This window comes from Lampetra fluviatilis, chromosome 62 (assembly GCF_964198595.1).
Source record: "Lampetra fluviatilis chromosome 62, kcLamFluv1.1, whole genome shotgun sequence".
NCBI lineage: Eukaryota > Metazoa > Chordata > Hyperoartia > Petromyzontiformes > Petromyzontidae > Lampetra > Lampetra fluviatilis.
The window spans coordinates 4,601,958-4,621,718 of NC_136336.1; the positions used below are offsets into that span (position 1 = coordinate 4,601,958).

Here is a 19,761-nt window from a genome sequence, read left to right on the forward strand (position 1 = left end):
TCTGCACGCACAGCACTAATGCAATACACATGGTTCACACACACGTAGTTACACATGGTGCATACACACAGTACACATGCAATACACAGGTCGCCATCTCCTGGCTTGCCAGGGTACTGTGGTACAGCAAAGTGGATTAACTTGAATCTGTACGGGGATCGAGTGTCTACCCCCCCATGCCCCATTACACACTGCGAGGTTTTCTTCGGTTTTCCTCCCACACGTACAAACACTCGTTAATGGAGTTGGCTAAACATCCCAAAAACATAGGATCACGGAGCTTGGGCAATTTATTTGTAGCACCGCTTTCTTGCCGCTCATTACCCCCCCCCGCCCCACGAAAAGAACGGCACCCGTCGCAGATTCTACGGCGCTTTTGAATTCGCTTCGCGCGAAAAGTCGCCGTAACATAAACAATTAAACGTTCAAACTTCGTGCGCTATGCGGCGTAACAATATCTCACGGGCGCAAGCGTCCGGGGGATTAGGTTCTCGGAGGGAGGAGGCGGCGGCGGCTGTCACTTTGTGGACATGTTGCCGTCCCGTCTTGAAGCGCAAACTCCGGCGCCAAACTGCGCAACTCCAGTTGGCGGTCGACCGGCGGACCCTCTAAACAATGGCGCCACCAACCCCACCCACCACCCCCCCCCCCCCCCGCGGTCGCCCCCTGAGAGACGTGGAGCAAAAGAAATCACTCGAGACGCCGGTGTCTGGCAGCAAGAGCAGTCTATCCATAATCGAGGTTATTTTGGGTTAGATCGCGTAAAATATATAAATGTGTCGTTAAACCCGCCACCACCCGACACAGCCTAACTAGTAAAGGGTTGTCAGGTAAACAGAACGTGGCCAATTCATCACTAGTACAGCACACCGGTGTGTTGAAGAACCAAGCCACAACATTGATAATCTGAGTACGACGTTTCGACAGTAATTACTACTAGCTTCATCAGGCGAAAGCCAGATGTGTGGAGAAATCCTCCTGTTTATATACATGTGGAGAAATCCTCCTGTTTATATATTTACACGATCTAACAAAAAAAAACCTGTATTACGGATATTGATCGCTAAAGTCAACGTGTTAAAGAGCAGTTTATGCGAACGCTGCCGCAGCAAGATAGACATCGCACGGTCAGCCACAGTCCGCGCGCGATGAACAAACGAACCAGTCCCGGTGGGGATCACCGGCGGGACTCACTGTTCTCCTCCTTGATCTCCTGCGGCAGAACCTTGAAGTCCACGAACCAGGTCTCGACCCACACGAGGATGAACGACACGATGGGGATCACGTAGCCCAGGGCGCCCTGCTTCAGCAGCTGCACATTCGTTCCGGCGTCGCAACTCGTGTTACAATCGTCGCCGCCGCCGCGTATGTTTTTCGCGTTTGCGCCACGCGGCTCTCTCCGGCTGCGGTTTTTTCGGGCTGTTGACGCGCGTCCCGACGTTTCGATCCGCGCGAGGAATTACATACACACTGGTTTCCTGCTTTAAGTTTTACCCACCCAGCAACATAGCAAGGGGCTGTTTCTTCCTGAGCTCCTTTTCTGCTTCTACCATCTACATAACAAAAAGCTCAGTCCCATTAGCAGCAGCCGCACCTTAACAACTCTGGCACCTCCCAGCTTAACCAGTCTACACAACAAAGGCTCATTCCTAGCAGCAGCCTCAGCCGCACCAACCTTACCATAATAAAAAAACTCCGATCCAGGGGCCTACCTTGGCTCTTCCCCCCTCAACCAGTATATATACAAGGTCGGGTCTCTAGGGATTTCACTTTACTTGATACAGCAATCGTGCTGTGACGGTTCCACCTGAAGACGGAAGCTTGTGTTGCCTCCGAAACGTCGTGATTTTTTATTTTACTTTTATTAATTTTAATTTTATTTTTGTACCTACGTGACTTCACCGAAAAAACCTAAGAGTATGAATCCTTGCAGTCACGAAAACTTCAAATCTAGAATCAAATGACATTCGTCAATAATGATGTGGGCCTTAAAAAGGGAAAAAAATATCAGATGCGACGTTTTGGGTAATGGCTCAACACGTGTGCTATGAAGAACGCAAAACTCTCAACGCCTCATCAGTGCCCGACCTTATTACAGAGCAATTCAGACCTTAATAATGGTCACCCCGTGCCCTTATAAATCTCAACGTTCATCCTACCAAGCGAGAAACACAAATAGACAACAACATTGTTTTGCCCGTATCGAAACGGCTGTACGCTGTATGGGATGTGAAAATTTTATTTCCCATGTACAAGAACACGGCTAAAACCATATGGGTTGACAGGTATGAGAAGAATTTTGATTTAAAGCTTTCGTGACTGCAGGGATTCATCTTCTTGGTTCTTTCGGTAAAGTCACGTAGAAGGGAAGTAATAAAATAAAAAAAATAAAAAAACATAATAAAATTATTCTCACGACGTTTCGGCCACATTCAGACTCTGTCGCCTCGACGGACCTGGTTTTCACCTGAGGACGGCTGCTTGCGTTGTGGCCGAAACGTCGTGAGAAAAATTTTATTATGTTTTATTTTTATTATTTTATTACTTCCCTTCTACGTGACTTTACCGAAAGAACCAAGAAGAGGTATGAGAAGAGTTCGGCCAAGAAAGGTCCGGAAAGCTCTGGGGGCGCATGGAGAGAATCGTCGGCTATACACCGTGCCCAGCAACACGGAGACAGCCACGTCCCACAGCCGTATAACGTCAAAGTAGATTCTGTTTAACCGGGCGAGACTTCAAGGAGGATAGGGCACGGGTCGGCAACCAAAATAACAACGGGAGACTTTTTTTCCCCCCCGAATTCGGCCGCAATACGGTGGTCCTCAATAAACACGGCCACGAAGCAGTCCTGAAAAGAGCCGCAGGTTGCAGACCCCTGGGCTAGCGAATAGCGTCGTTTGCAAGAGTGAACTGGGGAATTACATACAGCATGTACATTGATAATTGTTTTTTTACGCTTTTATCTGGCAACAAAACCGACACCTTTTTTTACAAGGAGTCCTGTTTGCATTGACCACAATACCTGCGGTCGGAATGCAAACAAAAAAAACACGACTCCGATGATGTATGCACTGTCCTTGAAATTGATTGGTCCACACCCAAGACAACTTTTCTTAGAGCCCAGTCTCACATGGTGTTGGACCAGATGATGCCAAAAGGCGCACAATTCAAAGACAATGCACCATCAGAGTATGAGAACTCGGGGTAAGCATTTACACCATTGGAACCTCCTTTGCCAGTAGCAAAATATGACAATTGTTTTTTTACCCTTTTATCTGGCAACAAAACTGACACCTTTTTTCAATTTCAAGGACAGTGCATACATTATCAGAGTCGTGTTTTTTTTTGTTTGTATTCCGACCGCAGGTATTGTGGTCGATGCAAACACGACTCCTTGTAAAAAAAAGGTGTCAGTTTTGTTGCCAGATAAAACGGTAAAAAACAATTATCATATTTTGCTACTGGCAAAGGAGGTTCCAATGGAGCATGTACATTATGATGAAGAAATCCAACGAAGTCAGCGACGATGAGGACAGCGTGGAGAGGCAGATGAAAAATGGGTGTCACACCTTTGCCGAATGCATAGCTTGCCAAAATCCAGTCTCAGCGATTCCCCCCCCTACCTTGCCCGTGTAGGTGCAGTGGAGCTCACCTGTGAGATGATGACCTTGACGATCAGAAACGCCGACGACACGAATGTCGTTAACTGAAATGAAAGAAAACAAAACACGAGCGCGGGCGTCGATTTACGAGCGATTACAACGAGACCCGAGCTGCGCTTTGCCAGCGTTTGCCCGCTTGCAGAGGTCGCAAACGGGTTTTGATTCCTTACCCGTACCCGGCCGCACCACGGTCGCAAACGGGTACCCGTACCCGGCCGTACCCGTACCCTACCCGTACCCGGCCGGGTACGAGTAGGGTACAGGTATCGGGTACCTGATTGCGACCTCTGCGATGAAGCCATGTTGCAGGCGAGGGTGGGTTGATTCTAGGAACTTGAATTGTGAGAAGAGACAAGACGTTGGGAAATGAGTGACAAACGGTGACTCACCAGTGACTCATGGCCTACCCGTACCCGGCCGCACCAGGGTCACAAACGGGTACCCGTACCCGGCCGGGTATCGGGTACCCGGTTGCGACCTCTGCCCGCTTGTAACCGTGGGCCATCGGAGGCGCAGTGGAGTTGATGGGATGGATGCGTGGGCCACACGAGAGACCGCATCTCAGCTTGTAACGCACCGCTGTAGTGCGGTGGGACTGGAGCCGACAGCGCAACTGGATCCGGAGTGACGCGGATCAAAAGGACGGAGCAACTCACCGCCACCATCCACCAGTGCTTGAGGCGGAAGAGCGCGTAGGCCAGAAGCAGCATTGTGCATCGAACAGCCCCCAGGCACTGCTCACGGCATGGCACAAAGGCAATGTGGTGATGGCAACGCGAGGCACAACGGCAAGGCAGCGCGATGGAAACGCACGACACAACAAATAAATTGATTCTTACATCCCCCAGGACAGACATTTCAAAATATCATAATTTTAACTTGTAATGTGCACAGCATTGTCTCACTCTCGTGGAGATAACGACTCAAGAGGCCTGAAGAACCACAGCCAATTCCCCAAGCTTTGCAGTCCTGCTAAATTCCTCTTGATATGCAAATTATTTTGTCAAGGCGCTCTTCCCCCTCCAACCCAGCTTAAATATACGCTCCAAACCTGGTGGTGTTTCATTCAGACGCCGTCTTTCCGACAGACCTGTTCTTCACCTGAGGACGGCTGCTTGCGTTGTGGCCAAAACGTCGTGAGAATTATTTTATTATTTTATTATTTCCCTTCTACGTGACTTTACCGAAAGAACCAAGAAGACTTTGCAGTCCTATATATATTCAGGCATTATCGCCCGCTTAACGAGTACCCGAAGAAAACGCACAAACCCGCGAGTGGGAAAAACTCCCCCGTACGGACGGAAGAGGTGGAGCGTCCACATTTGCTGTGCCGCCTTATCCTGGCGAGCCAGAGTACGCATCTTCGATACCCAATGTAAGGAAGCGTTCGCAACAGTTGTGCAATCCACCAACCCTCGCTGCCTCCACACAATGCTGGATTACAGGCCAAGTGCACAGCCACCACTGCCCCGCTAGAGTAATAAATACTCTTAGTTCTTTCGGTAAAGTCACGTAGGTAAAAAAATGAAATTAAAATTAATAAAAATATTATTTAATTTTTATTAATTTGAATTTCATTTTAAATTTAAATTAATAAAAATATTTTTTTATTTGTATTCATTTTCATTTATTTTTATTTCATTTTTTACCTACGTGACTTTACCCAAAGAACTAAGAGTATGAATCCTTGCAGTCACGAAAGCTTCAAATCTAGAAATTATAGTAATAAAAACACAAGAATACTGAACACTCACAAAGATGTCAAAGAGGGAAGTCTGGTAGCTGTAGTTCACAACTTCGTTTATTAACTTGTCCTTGAGCTCCCCGTCAACCTGCGGGGGAGATGAGAGAAAAAAAAGAATGTACAGTAAAACCTTGCATTGCGAGCATAATTCGTTCCGGAAACGTGTTTGTAACCCAAAGCACTCGTATATCAAGGCACTCGTACATCAGTTGTGATCACGTGACGCTCGGCAGACAAAGCGTACACACGTACTGCTCGTATTGCAAGACCTCGCTCGTTTATCAAATTAATATTTTTCGATTTAAAGCTTTCGTGACTGCAGGGATTCATCTTCTTGGTTCTTTCGGTAAAGTCACGTAGAAGGTAAATAATAAAATAATAAAAATTATAAAATATGTCACGTAGAAGGGAAATAATAAAATAATAAAAATAAAACATGTTTCATTTTAATTATTTTATTATTTACCGAAAGAACCAAGACAATTAATATTTGTTTAAAATGTTTGCTCGTCTTGCAAAACACTCGCAGACCAAGCTACTCGCAATCCAAGGTTTTACTGTATATAGAACTTCTTTCGCACTGTACGTAGCCAACCATGCTCATCGGAGGTGCGGGGGAAGGACAACAAATTAAACTCAAAAAGCAAACATCACCCACGCTCGTCCCAAATGATCCACCACCCCACCGGACGCGATTACGAACCGCTGAGTGCAGCGATGGTTTTATTCTGGCCATCTCCATTAAACGGTCCACCCCTGCACCGTCTCATTGCGTATCGTTCGTCTTGTCTGTAACGCCTTATCCCATCTTGTGACACACTTTCTTTCAACTCACTCTGTCTGTTGTTGTTGTATCCTCAAATCTTGTAATTCAATTTTAACCCACTTCCTAATGTGGTGTCGACTGCAAACTTGGTATACTTATGTCATACTGATGACAATACTATATTCTATCATAAAAAATATATATTTTTAAACATTCTTTTTCATATTTTATGTTTCGGCTTGGGTCTAATTGTCCACGGTCAACGGACGTTGGCTGTAATTGGCCACGGTCCCTTACTTTATGGCAAGCTTCGGGGCCACTTCCTGGAGTTCTTCCATTGCTAGTACAGTACATTCATAAAAGCGTGTTTAAAAAAAAGTTTTTTTAAATATTACTTATTCTGTCTAAACTCAACAATACGATTATTATTTTACTAGCCAAGGCCCACTGAGTTAGATGGCCCTTTTCAGAAGCAAACCTGGCTATCACAAATTACAGCTCAACATCACGTGAAAATTTATAGCAGCCAAATACTCTAAACGAGCGATGTTGATTTTCCTCTACACCGTCCCGTCCGTACCGTCTCCTCCACACCGTCCCGTCTGTACCGTCTCCTTTGCACAGTCCCCCTACACCATCCAGTCTCGTTCTGCCTCGTGTCAGCAGGGAACCGAGAATCCTTACGTTGAGCTCCGTGAGCCACAGGAGGCCAACGAAGAGGAAGTCAAAGGTCACGAAGAGGCAGAACGTCCGCCGGACGTCCGAGATCTTCTTGTTCTCGGGCCGCGGCGTCGAATCGGCCGAGCCAACGAGGTAGGAAGAGTTGAGGCTGGACTCCGTCCAGTCCATGGTGTGGACACAGTGGGGGTGGACTCTGGACGGCTGGGGTGCAACGGACGCCGCTTGGTGCCCGACCGGCGAGAGGTGGGCCCAGTCGCAGACTCGCACGGACTCGCACGCACGCACGTTTCTTTGCCCCCTTGCTCCCGTCACATTCTGGAACCTGTAACGAGCAGAGCCGAGAGATGCTGGGTCAGGACGAGACTAGACGGTACAAACGGAGACGGAACAAATGAGAAAGGCCGCGGACAGGAGACGGACAGGGCAGTACAAATTTGACAGAAAGAAAAAAAAACAACAACATGCAATGAGCCAGTACAAACGTGGCAGTAGAAAGCAGACAGACAAAAACAAGACGGAATGAGGTAGGCAAAACAAACGAGAAACTAGACATAAACGAGACCGCACATAACGAGGCAGCACACGCAAACATTTAAATCGTGACGAGTCAGCACCTCAAATGGGGTGGGAGGGGTAAAACAGAAGGGTGCCACTCACTACACATGTCCAAGAATGTAAGTTCTGTATATAAGTGTGTGTATTACGGGGAGCTGTGGTGCAGTGGTTAGTGCACTGCGCCACGAACGCAGCGGCCCAAGTTCGATTCTAGCTCATGACCAATATTGGTGAATATCCGATCCGGTCCCGGCTCTCCCCTAGGTTGACTCCGGGTTAAACGAGCACCTGATGCGATGTGTAAACATCCAGAAATGGGGAGGCAAATGCGAAAGGGCGTGGTGTCATAGGTGCTCGCTAACAACACTTTCCCCAACAGTCTGTTAAGGCGATGGGAGAGGGGGGGGTCTTTGTCTTATGCTGCCACTCAATACGAGACATAGAAAACTGAAACTTCACTTTTCTGGGATCACAACCTCCTCTCAATTTGTTAACTTTCGGTGTAATAGTCAACAGCTCATTTTTAAATCCTTTATATTAAGTTCACTTGCGCGCTTGCTTGCTTGCTTACGACCGTGCAAATCTTTCGGTCGTTTTTTAACCCACTTCCCGTGATCCAATCGAGCTGACATTTTGCACACAGACTCGTTGGTGCGTGACAATTAATGTTCGTGAAATTTTTTTCCCAAATTTTACACTTTTTAGGAAAAAATAAATTATATTTAATTACCAATAGCTTAATGGTTTGAGGTGGTAGCCATCTCAAGCCAGAGGACTCTAGCCGCCACGCATATAAAGGATTTATAGTGAAAAACTTTGTTTTTACGGGTTATACTTGTACTCTGTTCATATTTACAGGATGCTCTTTACCACGACTCTACGTATTGACTGGAATGCAATACTCAACTCCGTCAACTAACCGGAAAATACTGAGGGATTGTCTTTTAAATTCGCAGTGTCTTCAGTTTAACAGGAAAATTAATACAACCAACGAGAAACGACCTTGAAAATAACAAACCTTCATTTTGCGTGGCACCATAGTGAATACTTACGCGTTACATTGGTACTAAACGGCGGATGGGTACTGCCAGTAGGGTGAACGATGATTGAAGATGTATTATTCCAGAGCAATTTTTTTATCCCAAAGACTTGACTGTATACACGTGGCTAAGAAAAATCCAGCCTTCAGCCGATTTACCAGAATGACCCACTAAGGACCTTGGTTTAAACCCAAAAAAAACAGGCAACAGCAGAGAATAAATCATAACATTGCAGACACCAAGTGGCCAACGCATTTGGCAAAACTCGCATTCAAGTCATGCACTGCTCAAGACACACTGGCAGGTGACACAGAAACATAACAAACTAGCACAGACTTCATCTTCTTGGTTCTTTCGGTAAAGTCACGTAGAAGGGAAATAAAAAATAATAATAAATAATAAAATAATAAAAATAATAATATAAATAAAACTTAATAAAATACAATTCTCACGACGTTTCGGCCACAACGCAAGCAGCCGTCTCTGACAGACCTGTTCTTCACCTGAGGACGGCTGCTTGCGTTGTGGCCGAAACGTCGTGAGAATTATTTTATTATGTTTTATTTTTATTATGGTCTTATTCTTGGTTCTTTCGAAAAAGTCACGTAGAAAGAAAAAAAATCTTATTTTATTATTTCCCTTCTACGTGACTTTACGGAAAGAACCAAGAATATGAATCCCTGCAGTCACGAAAGCTTTAAATTAAAATCTAATGGTCTTGTTTAGGGTACAAGTCTGCATTCCCGAGGTCGCATTCCGGTTTACTCTCATGGTTAAAAATACCTTGCGAACGCAATTTGACCTGGAGCTCGGACGAGATTGTTGTGCGAAAAATCTTCTCGCAGACGCAATACGTGTGGAATTCCTGAGTGAAGGTTTGAAACCTTTACAACAGATGCTCCACGACTTATTTGGCAGGAGCGCACGGGAGCCACGTACTGCGATGAAAACGGCAGTGTCTGCGTCAAAAAATTGGGACGGAAATTTCCGTAACAAAAAACGCTCGCAAAATTGGGCTCAGAAGCGAATTCTAAAGGAAGATACTAACCAGATTTTAATTATTTGGTATTGCGGCTGCCACTGGTAGTGATGTACAAGTGTAAATGACAAAAACACATCACACATTCATCAATAACAGTGTGTGGGCCTTTAAAAGGAAATAATAGATGACGTTTCAGGCAAAATCCATTATTTAAAGCACAAATGACCAGATAATACCAAACACTAGTCCCACCCCTAATGTTAACAAGCTTGCAAACTTGTCTGAGCCTAACCAGCAGTCCAACCCCATAACCGTAGAAGCCACGTAACCGTAAACCTACCCTCACCCAAACCAAATAGCCAACCAAACACTCGGTTCTAACACGGACCAAAATAAAGCTACCCCTAACACCGACAAACTAGCCAAACAAACACAAGCATTAACCGTAACAAAAATAACCATCAAAACCTTCATACGAACCCAACCCTTAACAAACTTGCTAACCAGACTAGCCATAACCCTAACAAACTAGCGAGCCAGCTGATATCATGAGCCCAGCAGTGTAGAACCCATGGGTCATATCCTCCTAACCTGTTGGAGGGGGGGGGGCATGCTGTGGCATGGATATACAGCGAGGGATAAAAGTATTTGATCCCCTGCTGATTTTGTACGTTTGCCCACTGACAAAGAAATGATCAGTCTATAATTTTAATGGCAGGTTTATTTGAACAGTGAGAGACAGACTAACGACAAAAAAATCCAGAAAAACGCATGTCAAAAATTTAATAAATTGATTTGCATTTTAATGAGGGAAATAAGTATTTTTTTCCCTCATTGTCAGTGGGCAAACGTACAAAATCAGCAGGGGATCAAATACTTTTTTCCCTCACTATACCTTGCAGGACACATTTCGAACGGGCGTAGGGAACGTTAGCGCTGAAACAAATGCCATACCAACTTACACAAAACACACCAATGCACAACGTGAAACAACACCGTGTTGACTGGAGGCGTGGTGGACATGTGATCTCTATGTACTGTGGAACTTGGGGGGGGAGGGGGGGGGATAGTGGTCTTACGTAGGGGGTCACCATGTGTCACTGCACTATCCATACGCCATATCTTATCAAATCGGACCGTAGCCAGACTAACCTCTAACCCGAGCCAACCGGTCAACATGACTGTCTATTAATTCTAGATTTGAAGCTTTCGTGACTGCAAGGATTCATATTCTTAGGTTTTTTCGGTAAAGTCACGTAGGTAAAGAATTAAAATAAATAAAAGTAAAATAAAAAATGTAATAAAAATCACGACGTTTCGGAGGCAACACAAGCTTCCGTCTTCAGGTGGAACCGTCACAGCACGACGGTTCCACCTGTCACTTGATACAGCTATCGTGCTGTGACGGTTGCACCTGAAGACGGAAGCTTGTGTTGCCTCCGAAACGCCGTGATTTTTATTTTATTTTACTTTTATTTATTTAAATTTTTTACCTACGTGACTTTACCGAAAAAACCTAAGAATATGACTGTCTATAGCCGACCACCTCGCCCCCCCTCCAGACCCCAAAACCCCCCTGCCCATTTCCATTGCTGTGCTTCCCTTTTTGTTTTCGGTTTGCATTTTGGATTTGCCCCAGCCACCCTTTTGAGTGTGGGTGTGAAATCGCTGAGTGGCTGTCTCTGCAGGGTCAGGGGAGATCTTGTGACCACGCTCATCACAACAGCGGCGGCTTCGGGCTCTGGGGCAACAAGGGGCATTGCGGTTTGGGGCAAACGCACGCAAGGGGTGGGGGGGGTCAAACAAGAGGGAGAGCAGCTGGAACAAACACCTAAATAAACAAACATTATACTGGTAGGAACCATATTCTTAGGTTTTTTCAGTAACGTCACGTAGGTAAAAAATACAAATTTATAAAAGTAAAATAAAAATCACGACGTTTCGGAGGCAACACAAGCTTCCGTCTTCAGATGGAACCGTCACAACACGATAGCTGTATCAAGTGGAGGAACCACTTGGTTCCACCAGCCCACAGGGGATTATTGTGTCTGTCCGTCGTGCATTCAAAAATGGGAGGGGTGGAGCTGGGTGGAGAAGGGAGGGTGGGTAGGGGCTGGGTGGGGAGGGCGGGGAGGGGCTGGGTGGGGAGGGGCTGGTCACCCCGTGGTGCCCTTATAAAACTCAACGTTTAACCTACTCACGCCGACTTGTGCCCGCCCTCACAGTCGGGAATATTTGCGGAATACACCACGCCGCCGTTGACCCTGGCCATTGACCGAGCAACCCAACGTTCCTACCAGCTCCCTCCGCAGGAATGTGTTTTGGAAATGTTGATGAGCTGGCATTGGTGCACGAGATGAAAAACAATAAATAACTCCCAATGGTTACCTTGCACAGCTTTGATCGAAAATGTATATAATAAACGACGTTTTGGGCAATGGCCCTTCTTTATTTGGACATAAAGAGGCCAGAGAAAGGATATACTGCTTGAAAAGTCACTTCATTTATCCTTTGAAAGCTACGGTGTTGACAATTTTGTTGACTTCACAAAAATACAGGATCGTGTAATGAAAATGTTGATCAGGTTAGACTCAAATAGCGTTGCTGCCATCACTCGTCGCCCACCCTTGCCCACCACCTTGCGTATTATCACCTTTAATCCCATTTATATATCATCGACGATGGCATCTCAAGAGTTTTGAGACTCACGTTCAGGAGGGTGCCCACACATTTGGATGTTTGATCAAGTTTGTCTTTGAAAAATCGGCGGACGAGAGAAATGCGCGGCACATTTGCAAATAACCGATTGCTTGCACTCACAATTCGAATAATAATACACAATTTATAACACATGCAATATTTTTGCGAATCGGACACATTGCTAGATTGAGAACTGGGAGGCACAGAGGATACATCACAAACCTAAGAATCGATTTTAATAAGAGACTCCTTCCAGAGCGGGAAGATCTGTACAAAGGAGGCATGTAATTTCTTGGAAAACAATTCATTGTTTTACAGAAATTCATGGTTTTCATTCAACCAAGGGCTCTTATCATCAATACAAAAGTAGACAGCCCTTTGCCAATCCGTTGATGGATGAAAGTCGTCTTCGCCATTCTTTGGCGGTCACGAGGGATTGTTATTTAACCAATTAGAATTTCGGCAGCCATATGCCGTCATATGCCGTCGAAATTGTATCTCCTGCAGAGGGCTTCCCGGCACTTCACACCTCGCCCGATGTCCCCACAGATGCCCCCCCCCCCCGCAATGCGTGCAGATACTACTGGGTTGTACCTCAAAGTTCATTAGATATTTTTTATTTGACCCTCCATCCATGTCCGCAACTATCAACACTCCAAATAAATGCTCAATAAATAGAAAATTACGTATTTCTGGATAATGGATGGAACATGTTTTATGAAAAAATTATTTGATTTATCATACTGGTTCAGAAGGTTCTTATAATTTAGTTGACGGACAAACGGAACGCCGGGTTTCGCGACCAATATTATTCTTAATATAGATTTTTGGGTCAGATCGCGTTATTTATAAATGTGTCGTAACCCTCCACCATCCGACACGGCCAAACAGTAAAAAATGTGTCACGTTTTCAAAGGACAAAATAATTCACTTCTTTAGCCCACCAGTGTGCTGAAGAGAGAATCAACAGCATTTTAAAATTTGAGCACGACGTTTCGCTGATAATTACAATCAGCTTCACCATTCTTGCCCGATGAAGCTGATTGTAATTATCAGCGAAACGTCGTACTACTCAAATTTTTAAATGCTGTTGATTCTCTCTTCAGCACACCGGTGGGCTAAAGAAGTGAATTATTTCGTCCTTTGAAAACTTGACGGTTTTTACTGATTGGCCGTGTCGGGTGGTGGAGGGTTACGACACATTTATAAATAACGCGATCTGACCCAAAAACCTTTATTATGGTCAGTGTGAGTTGGTGATGGAGGGGCCAGTCCAGAACCAGTTCGGTTATCGCTTGCCACAGTGTTCAATGAATTCCATACGACGGCTTTTACTGCCTGTTGGATCCTGTCACCACACACACACAAAGATAAGTGACCACACAAAAAAATAGCGGATTCACATGCGCACAATTCTATGAGAATATCGTGAGCTCTGGATAAAATTCTAATCAACGGATCGATTCCAGCGGGTGCGTCGTTAAATGCCTGGTGTGCAACATAACGTCACTGCGTGGCCAACGGTGTTTGGTAAACAAACACTGCAGAATGCAATACAAAAAACTCGTAAATAATACTGTGATAAAAATATATAACAGGCGACAGTGTTATTGACGAATGTAGAGTTTGTTAATCTGTGTTTGTGCACTGCTGCCAAAGCAGCAGCAGCAACAGCAAGACCAAATAATGTCTAACGCAATGCATGATCATTCCAGCAAAAAACTAGTTGAATATTAACTCGCGGCTACTGGATTCACGGCAGGTAACTTTTGGCTCTGTCACTGCTGGATGAATGATATTTGGCCAACTCCCGTGATTGACAGTTCACAAAACATTGTAAGGTCCTCACTCGATTTAAAGCTTTTGTGACTGCAGGGATTCATCTTCTTGGTTCTTTCGGTAAAGTCACGTAGAAGGGAAGTAATAAAATAATAAAAATAAAACATAATAAAATAATTCTCACGACGTTTCGGCCACAACGCAAGCAGTTGTCGTCAGGTGCAAAACGCAGTTCTGTCAAGTAGACAGAACTGCGTTTTGCGTTCAGACCTGTTCTCCACCTGAAGACGGCTGCTTGCGTTGTGGCCGAAACGTCGTGAGAATTATTTTATTGTTTTATTTTTATTATTTTATTACTTCCCTTCTACGTGACTTTACCGAAAGAACCAAGAAGAAGGTCCTCACTCGCACACAAAGTGCTTGCCACAAATGAACCCCAATACCTTGCCGATGTCGTCAAGGAGCAGAAACCATCACGTCAACTCCGGTCATCCTCACAGTGGCTTTTCACTAAACCATCGAACAAAGACGTACACTGCAACGCGAGCTTTCAGATGCGCTTCTGCGGCCATCTGGAACGCGCTCTTCCTTCCAATATTAGGAAGCCACTGGAGCTATGCACTTTTAAATACAGATTGAAAACTCATATCTTCAAAACTGCGTTTTGCAATTCCGTTTATTGTCCTTCCCCCGCACCTCCAATGAGCACGGATGGCTACGTACGGTGCGAAAGAAGTTCAACATACATAAACACATTTGTAGAAAGTCAACTGCACACAAAAGGTAATGTAACACACGACTGCTTAATCGCACTGACGAGGCACAAATCTGGAAGCGTGCATCTTAGCAAAACGCTTGCACAACACACGTCAAAAAACATTTCCAGTTTACGCATACACAAACCGATTTTGACACGCTTTTATTTAACTCACTCTGTATGTTGTATCCTCAAATCTTGTAACTCAATTTTAACCCATACTTCCCAATGTGGTATCGACTGCAAACTTGGAATACTTATGTCATACTGATGACAATACTATATTCTATCATAGAAAATAAAAAAAACATATTTTAAAACATTATTTTGTATATGTTAGGTTTCGGCTTGGGTCTAATTGTCCACGCTCATCTGACGTTGGCTGTAAATCACCACGGCCCCTTACGTTTGGGCAAGCTTCGGGGCCACTTCCTGGAGTCGTGGAGTTCTTCCATGACGAGTACGGTACATTTCATTAAAGCGTGTTTTTTAAAAAGTTTATTTTATTTTACTTATTTTTTACTGCGCCGAGTCAATCCGTCGCTGCGCCCAGATCTTATTCTCACGCCGTGTCGGTCATGGGAACAATTTGGCTCGACGTCACCACGCTGGGTCAAGTGTAGGTTGTGAACCCAGGCCCGGTTTAGATATCGCTCCACCCCCACCCCCACACTGATGGTAGTTACGCCATGGCTGGAAATCAAAACTCGGGTGGGCCGGGATCGCACAGAAACCGCCGTGCCGACAGACGGGAATTGAACAGGCAACGTCTGGATTGAAATTCTGGTGGCCTAACCAATACCACACGGCAGTGCCCCCCGTCACATGCAATGTGTACGAGATGTCCACTACAAAAAACAATCTTTCATGCAAAAAAACAACGATTAAATCCATTGAACAACATTTAGTCAGGGAGTAGAGTTAAATTGAAAAACAAGAAAGGGGCCGTACATAAATGACGTCACGCGATTTTGGATGATTTTTTACCCCCCCCCCCTCGACACACGGCGTCACAAAAAGTCAGACCCCCCCTCAAATATAACGTCACAAAGCTCTGCCCCCCCCCCCCCCAAAATAAAACATGCTTCAAATCGCTTTAAACTATTGTCATTGTAGTGCGTATTTAATGTGGCGCTGCACTCTGATGTTGTAAGAGAAAACATTTATTAAAAAGTCTATTTAATTAAGTAGAACGTGTTGTCTAAATATATTAAAGTTGTGCATTTTTATGTGACGTCACATTTCTCAAACCCCCCTCCCCTCATCACACATCGTCACAAACGTCTGACCCCCCCCCCCCTAGGTGCGTGACGTCATTTATGGACGTCCCCAAAACTCATAAATGAACAAAATCAATGCTGAGAAGTTCCTCTTTTCCGCGAGATGAAATTCAACCACTTCCGCCCGGTTTAACTCAATTTTGCATATGCGCTAGATACAGCACACAGAGGCAGTTACGCGGTTGGCAAGGTGATTTTAACACATTCCTGCGGAGGGAGCTGGTAGGAACGTTGGGTTGCTCGGTCAATGGCCAGGGTCAACGGCGGCGTGGTGTATTCCGCAAATATGCCCGACTGTGAGGGCGGGCACAAGCCGGCGTGAGTAGGTTAAACGTTGAGTTTTATAAGGGCACCACGGGGTGACCAGCCTCTCCCCACCCAGCCCCTCCCCACCCAGCCCCTCCCCGCCCAGCCCCTCCCCGCCCAGCCCCTCCCCGCCCAGCCCCTCCCCGCCCAGCCCCTCCCCGCCCAGCCCCACCCCGCCCAGCCCTACCCCCCCTCCCCACCCAGCCCCTCCCCACCCTCCCCACCCAGCCCCTCCCCTCCCAGCCCCACCCAGCCCCTCCCCACCCAGCCCCTCCCCTCCCCACCCCTCCCATTTTTGGATGCACGACGAACGGACGGAATAATCCCCTGTGGGCTGGTGTAACCAGGAGGTTACTACTGTACCAGTAAAATATACCATCGCATGATTACTCTGACTTTTGTTTATATTGCACAATATCCAGAGTTTAAAAAAAGCGTCTGAAACTTAAACGTTTTTGTTTAAGGTCGGAGATATACCTTACGAAAGCTTTAACCTTTACAGAGTAATTTGCTGCAAGGCACGAAGGCCTAACCTTAACCCGCGCCCTCCCCTCTCTCCTGAACGTTCCAACCCATGGGGCTCGCTCGAACCCGGGCGGAGAGGGCTAGGCAACAACATGCCACCTGCACGGACTACAAAACAAATTATTTATTTCACGGAGCTTGTTTAAATAAATGCAGGCGTGTGTGTGTGTGATTTGCCCCGTTTAAAGAGAGATTAACCGAGTTGTCTTACTAAACGCGACTGTCATAATAAAAGACAAAGATCCCCCGTATAGCCTGTGACAGACTTGGGGCAAGCGCTGTTAGCGAGTAGCGCCTATGAACGTCAGCACGGCACACGAGGGTGGCTAGCACCACGCCCGGCCGCCTTTGTCTCCCCAGTGGCGATGTTTTACACGCCACTGCACCAGGTGTTAATATGAGGCTGAGTCGACCTAGGGGAGGGCCCAGAACCGGTTAAGATAATCGTCACCGGTGTCTCGCCAGGTTCGTAGCGCAGCGCGCTAACCGCTACCCCACCGCTCTCTGTCATAATACCAACACTAAGTGACGGTGACATCACCACGGCGCCTGTGCCAGGCTAGGTGCACTTTGAGGCTACCACGTGAAGTGTCGAAAGCTCGCTGACAGGTGATCTCGAGACAGACCCTGCAAGTGCCATGGGTTGACTGACCGAGATGACCGGTAGATGCACCACCAGCTGTACCCCGTACTGTGCCAGGCTAGGTGCAGGAGGTCTCGAGACAGACCCAGCAAGTACCATGGGTTGGCTGACCGAGATGACCGGTAGATGCACCACCAGCTGTACCCCCTACTGTGCCAGGCTAGGTGCATGAGGAGGTCTCGAGACAGACCTAGCAGGTGCCATGGGTTGGCTGACCAAGATGACCGGTAGATGCACCACCAGCTGTACCCCCTACTGTGCCAGGCTAGGTGCATGAGGAGGTCTCGGGACGGACCTAGCAAGTGCCATGGGTTGACTGACCGAGATGACCGGTAGATGCACCACCAGCTGTACCCCCCCTACTGTGCCAGGCTAGGTGCATGAGGAGGTCTCCAGACAGACCCTGCAGGTGCCATGAGTTGGCTGACCGAGATGACCGGTAGATGCACCACCAGCTGTACCCCCGACTGTGCCAGGCTAGGTGCAGGTCACGGAACAGACCCTGCAAGTGCCATGGGTTGGCTGACTGAGATGACCGGTAGATGTACCCCTACTGTGCCAACTTGTTGCGTTTTAGCCACCCGGCGCTCCGCTAGTTGTTGTGAGCGTCGCTCTTCTGCCCTCCGTTGTTGCTGGAGGGCGACAGCCTACAACTGCCCAGTAGCAGCGTCCCTCACGAGCCTCCTCCATCGCCCGTGTTATAACACAAACATACAATATATTTTGAATGTTGCCCCGGGTTGCCATGATGACCCCATGTGACTTAATTCAGCCGAACATAACACGGCGAGGCGCAACAAAGGCACTTCTGATTGTCACTCGATTTTACAAAGTTTCACTGTTCAACATCAATTTTAGCGAAACGGTTGCTTCATACGAAAAGAAAAAAATACGTGACCGTGTTCGCCAGTAGCAGTACAAAGTACAAATAATAAGAAAAAAAACTCGGCAACTTACCACCATTAACACGGTCCTGGCACACACAGAAACTAATATATTGTGCTGTTAGCAAATGCTTCATTTTCATTAAACGAATTATTTGGTGGTGATACTGCTGCTGCGTTGGCGGTGGTGCACACGCTCAAATGACATTCGTCAATGATTTGGGCCTTAAAAGGGAAAAAAATATCTGATGTGACGTTTTGGGTAATGGCTCAACACGTGTAATATGAAGAACGCAAAACTCTCAACGCCTTATCAGTGCCCGACCTTATTACAGAGCAATTCAGACCTTAATAATGGTCACCCCATGCCCTTATAAATCTCAACGTTCATCCTACAAAGCGAGAAACACAAATAGACAACAACATTGTTTTGCCCGTATCGAAACGGCTGTACGCGGTATGGGATGTGAAAATTACATTTCCCATGTACAAGAACACGGCTAAAACTGTATGGGTTGACAGGTATGAGAATGGATATTGCCCAAAACGTCGAACGCAGTATTATATTTTTACTTTTAAGGCCAGTGGTTTTCACGAATGTGTCGAGTACTTCGATTTTATTTTTGTTATTAATACACCGTTTTAGTTTTGGGAAGAACATCTATGTGCACGGGTATATTATCATAGGAGTGAACATTCTGCTTAGATTCATTAGGTCCAATGCCAAATAGTTTAGCCTTATTTTGCAGCCACTCATGACAAACGTGGTAAAAGGTAAATGTTGTTTACAGCTGCGGTTGAATTTCAGGTGTGCCCTAGAGGTATTTGTTAGGCTTACGGCTCTAATTAGGGTGAGGGGTTAGGGTCAAACCTGTTATTGGGCCGAGCTATTGGTAGGCTTAAAACTATGGTCACGATTTAGGGTAAAGGTTACTGTGAGAACTATGGAAAAGGGTTAGAATGCGCTTTGAGTCCGGACTCAGGTTTTGGGTTACGGATGCTTAACCACATCTATAAGCCTGATTCTTAAAGCAGCATTCACCATAAATCATAGCCCTAAGCCTAGCTGTAGCCCTAACTGTGCCCTTACGTCTAGCCCAAACAATAGGCAAAAGCAAAGGAGCCTTAAAACTAATCATATTACTACTCAGCCTAACAGCAGCCTTTAAACCCGAATCCTAACCATAGCAATACGTCTCTCAGCAATCTTAACTCTAACCATATCCCCCAAATCCTAATATATGTAGCACTAACCATATCTCTAGTATGTGGCTTCTGCTGCTATTATAATAATGGACATGCCCGCAAGGCTTAGGGGCTATGGTTACATATTCTTTGGGTCTTTCGGTAAAGTCACGTAGATGGTTCAAAGAAAATAACAAAAAACTACGACGTTTCGATCACAACACAAGCGATCGTCATCATGTGTTGTGATCAAAACGTCATAGTTTTTTGTC

General features: G+C 46.0%; 1 protein-coding gene across 3 annotated transcripts in view; it reads right to left on the reverse strand.

Moving 5' to 3' along the window:
- LOC144951366 (stAR-related lipid transfer protein 3-like) overlaps positions 1 to 19,761 on the reverse strand; it is a 31,731-nt gene that overhangs the window by 10,028 nt on the left and 1,942 nt on the right. For 2 of the 3 annotated variants that reach the window (XM_078881591.1, XM_078881592.1), the window contains exons 2-6: positions 6,857 to 7,175; positions 5,417 to 5,494; positions 4,319 to 4,396; positions 3,653 to 3,706; positions 1,195 to 1,312 (exon numbers count right to left, since the gene is read on the reverse strand). In XM_078881591.1, the coding sequence (XP_078737717.1) occupies positions 1,195 to 1,312; positions 3,653 to 3,706; positions 4,319 to 4,396; positions 5,417 to 5,494; positions 6,857 to 7,021 (493 nt within the window). In that variant the 5' untranslated portion in view covers positions 7,022 to 7,175. The remainder of the gene's footprint in view (positions 1 to 1,194; positions 1,313 to 3,652; positions 3,707 to 4,318; positions 4,397 to 5,416; positions 5,495 to 6,856; positions 7,176 to 19,761) is intronic. The other variant, XM_078881593.1, reaches the window with a different exon arrangement.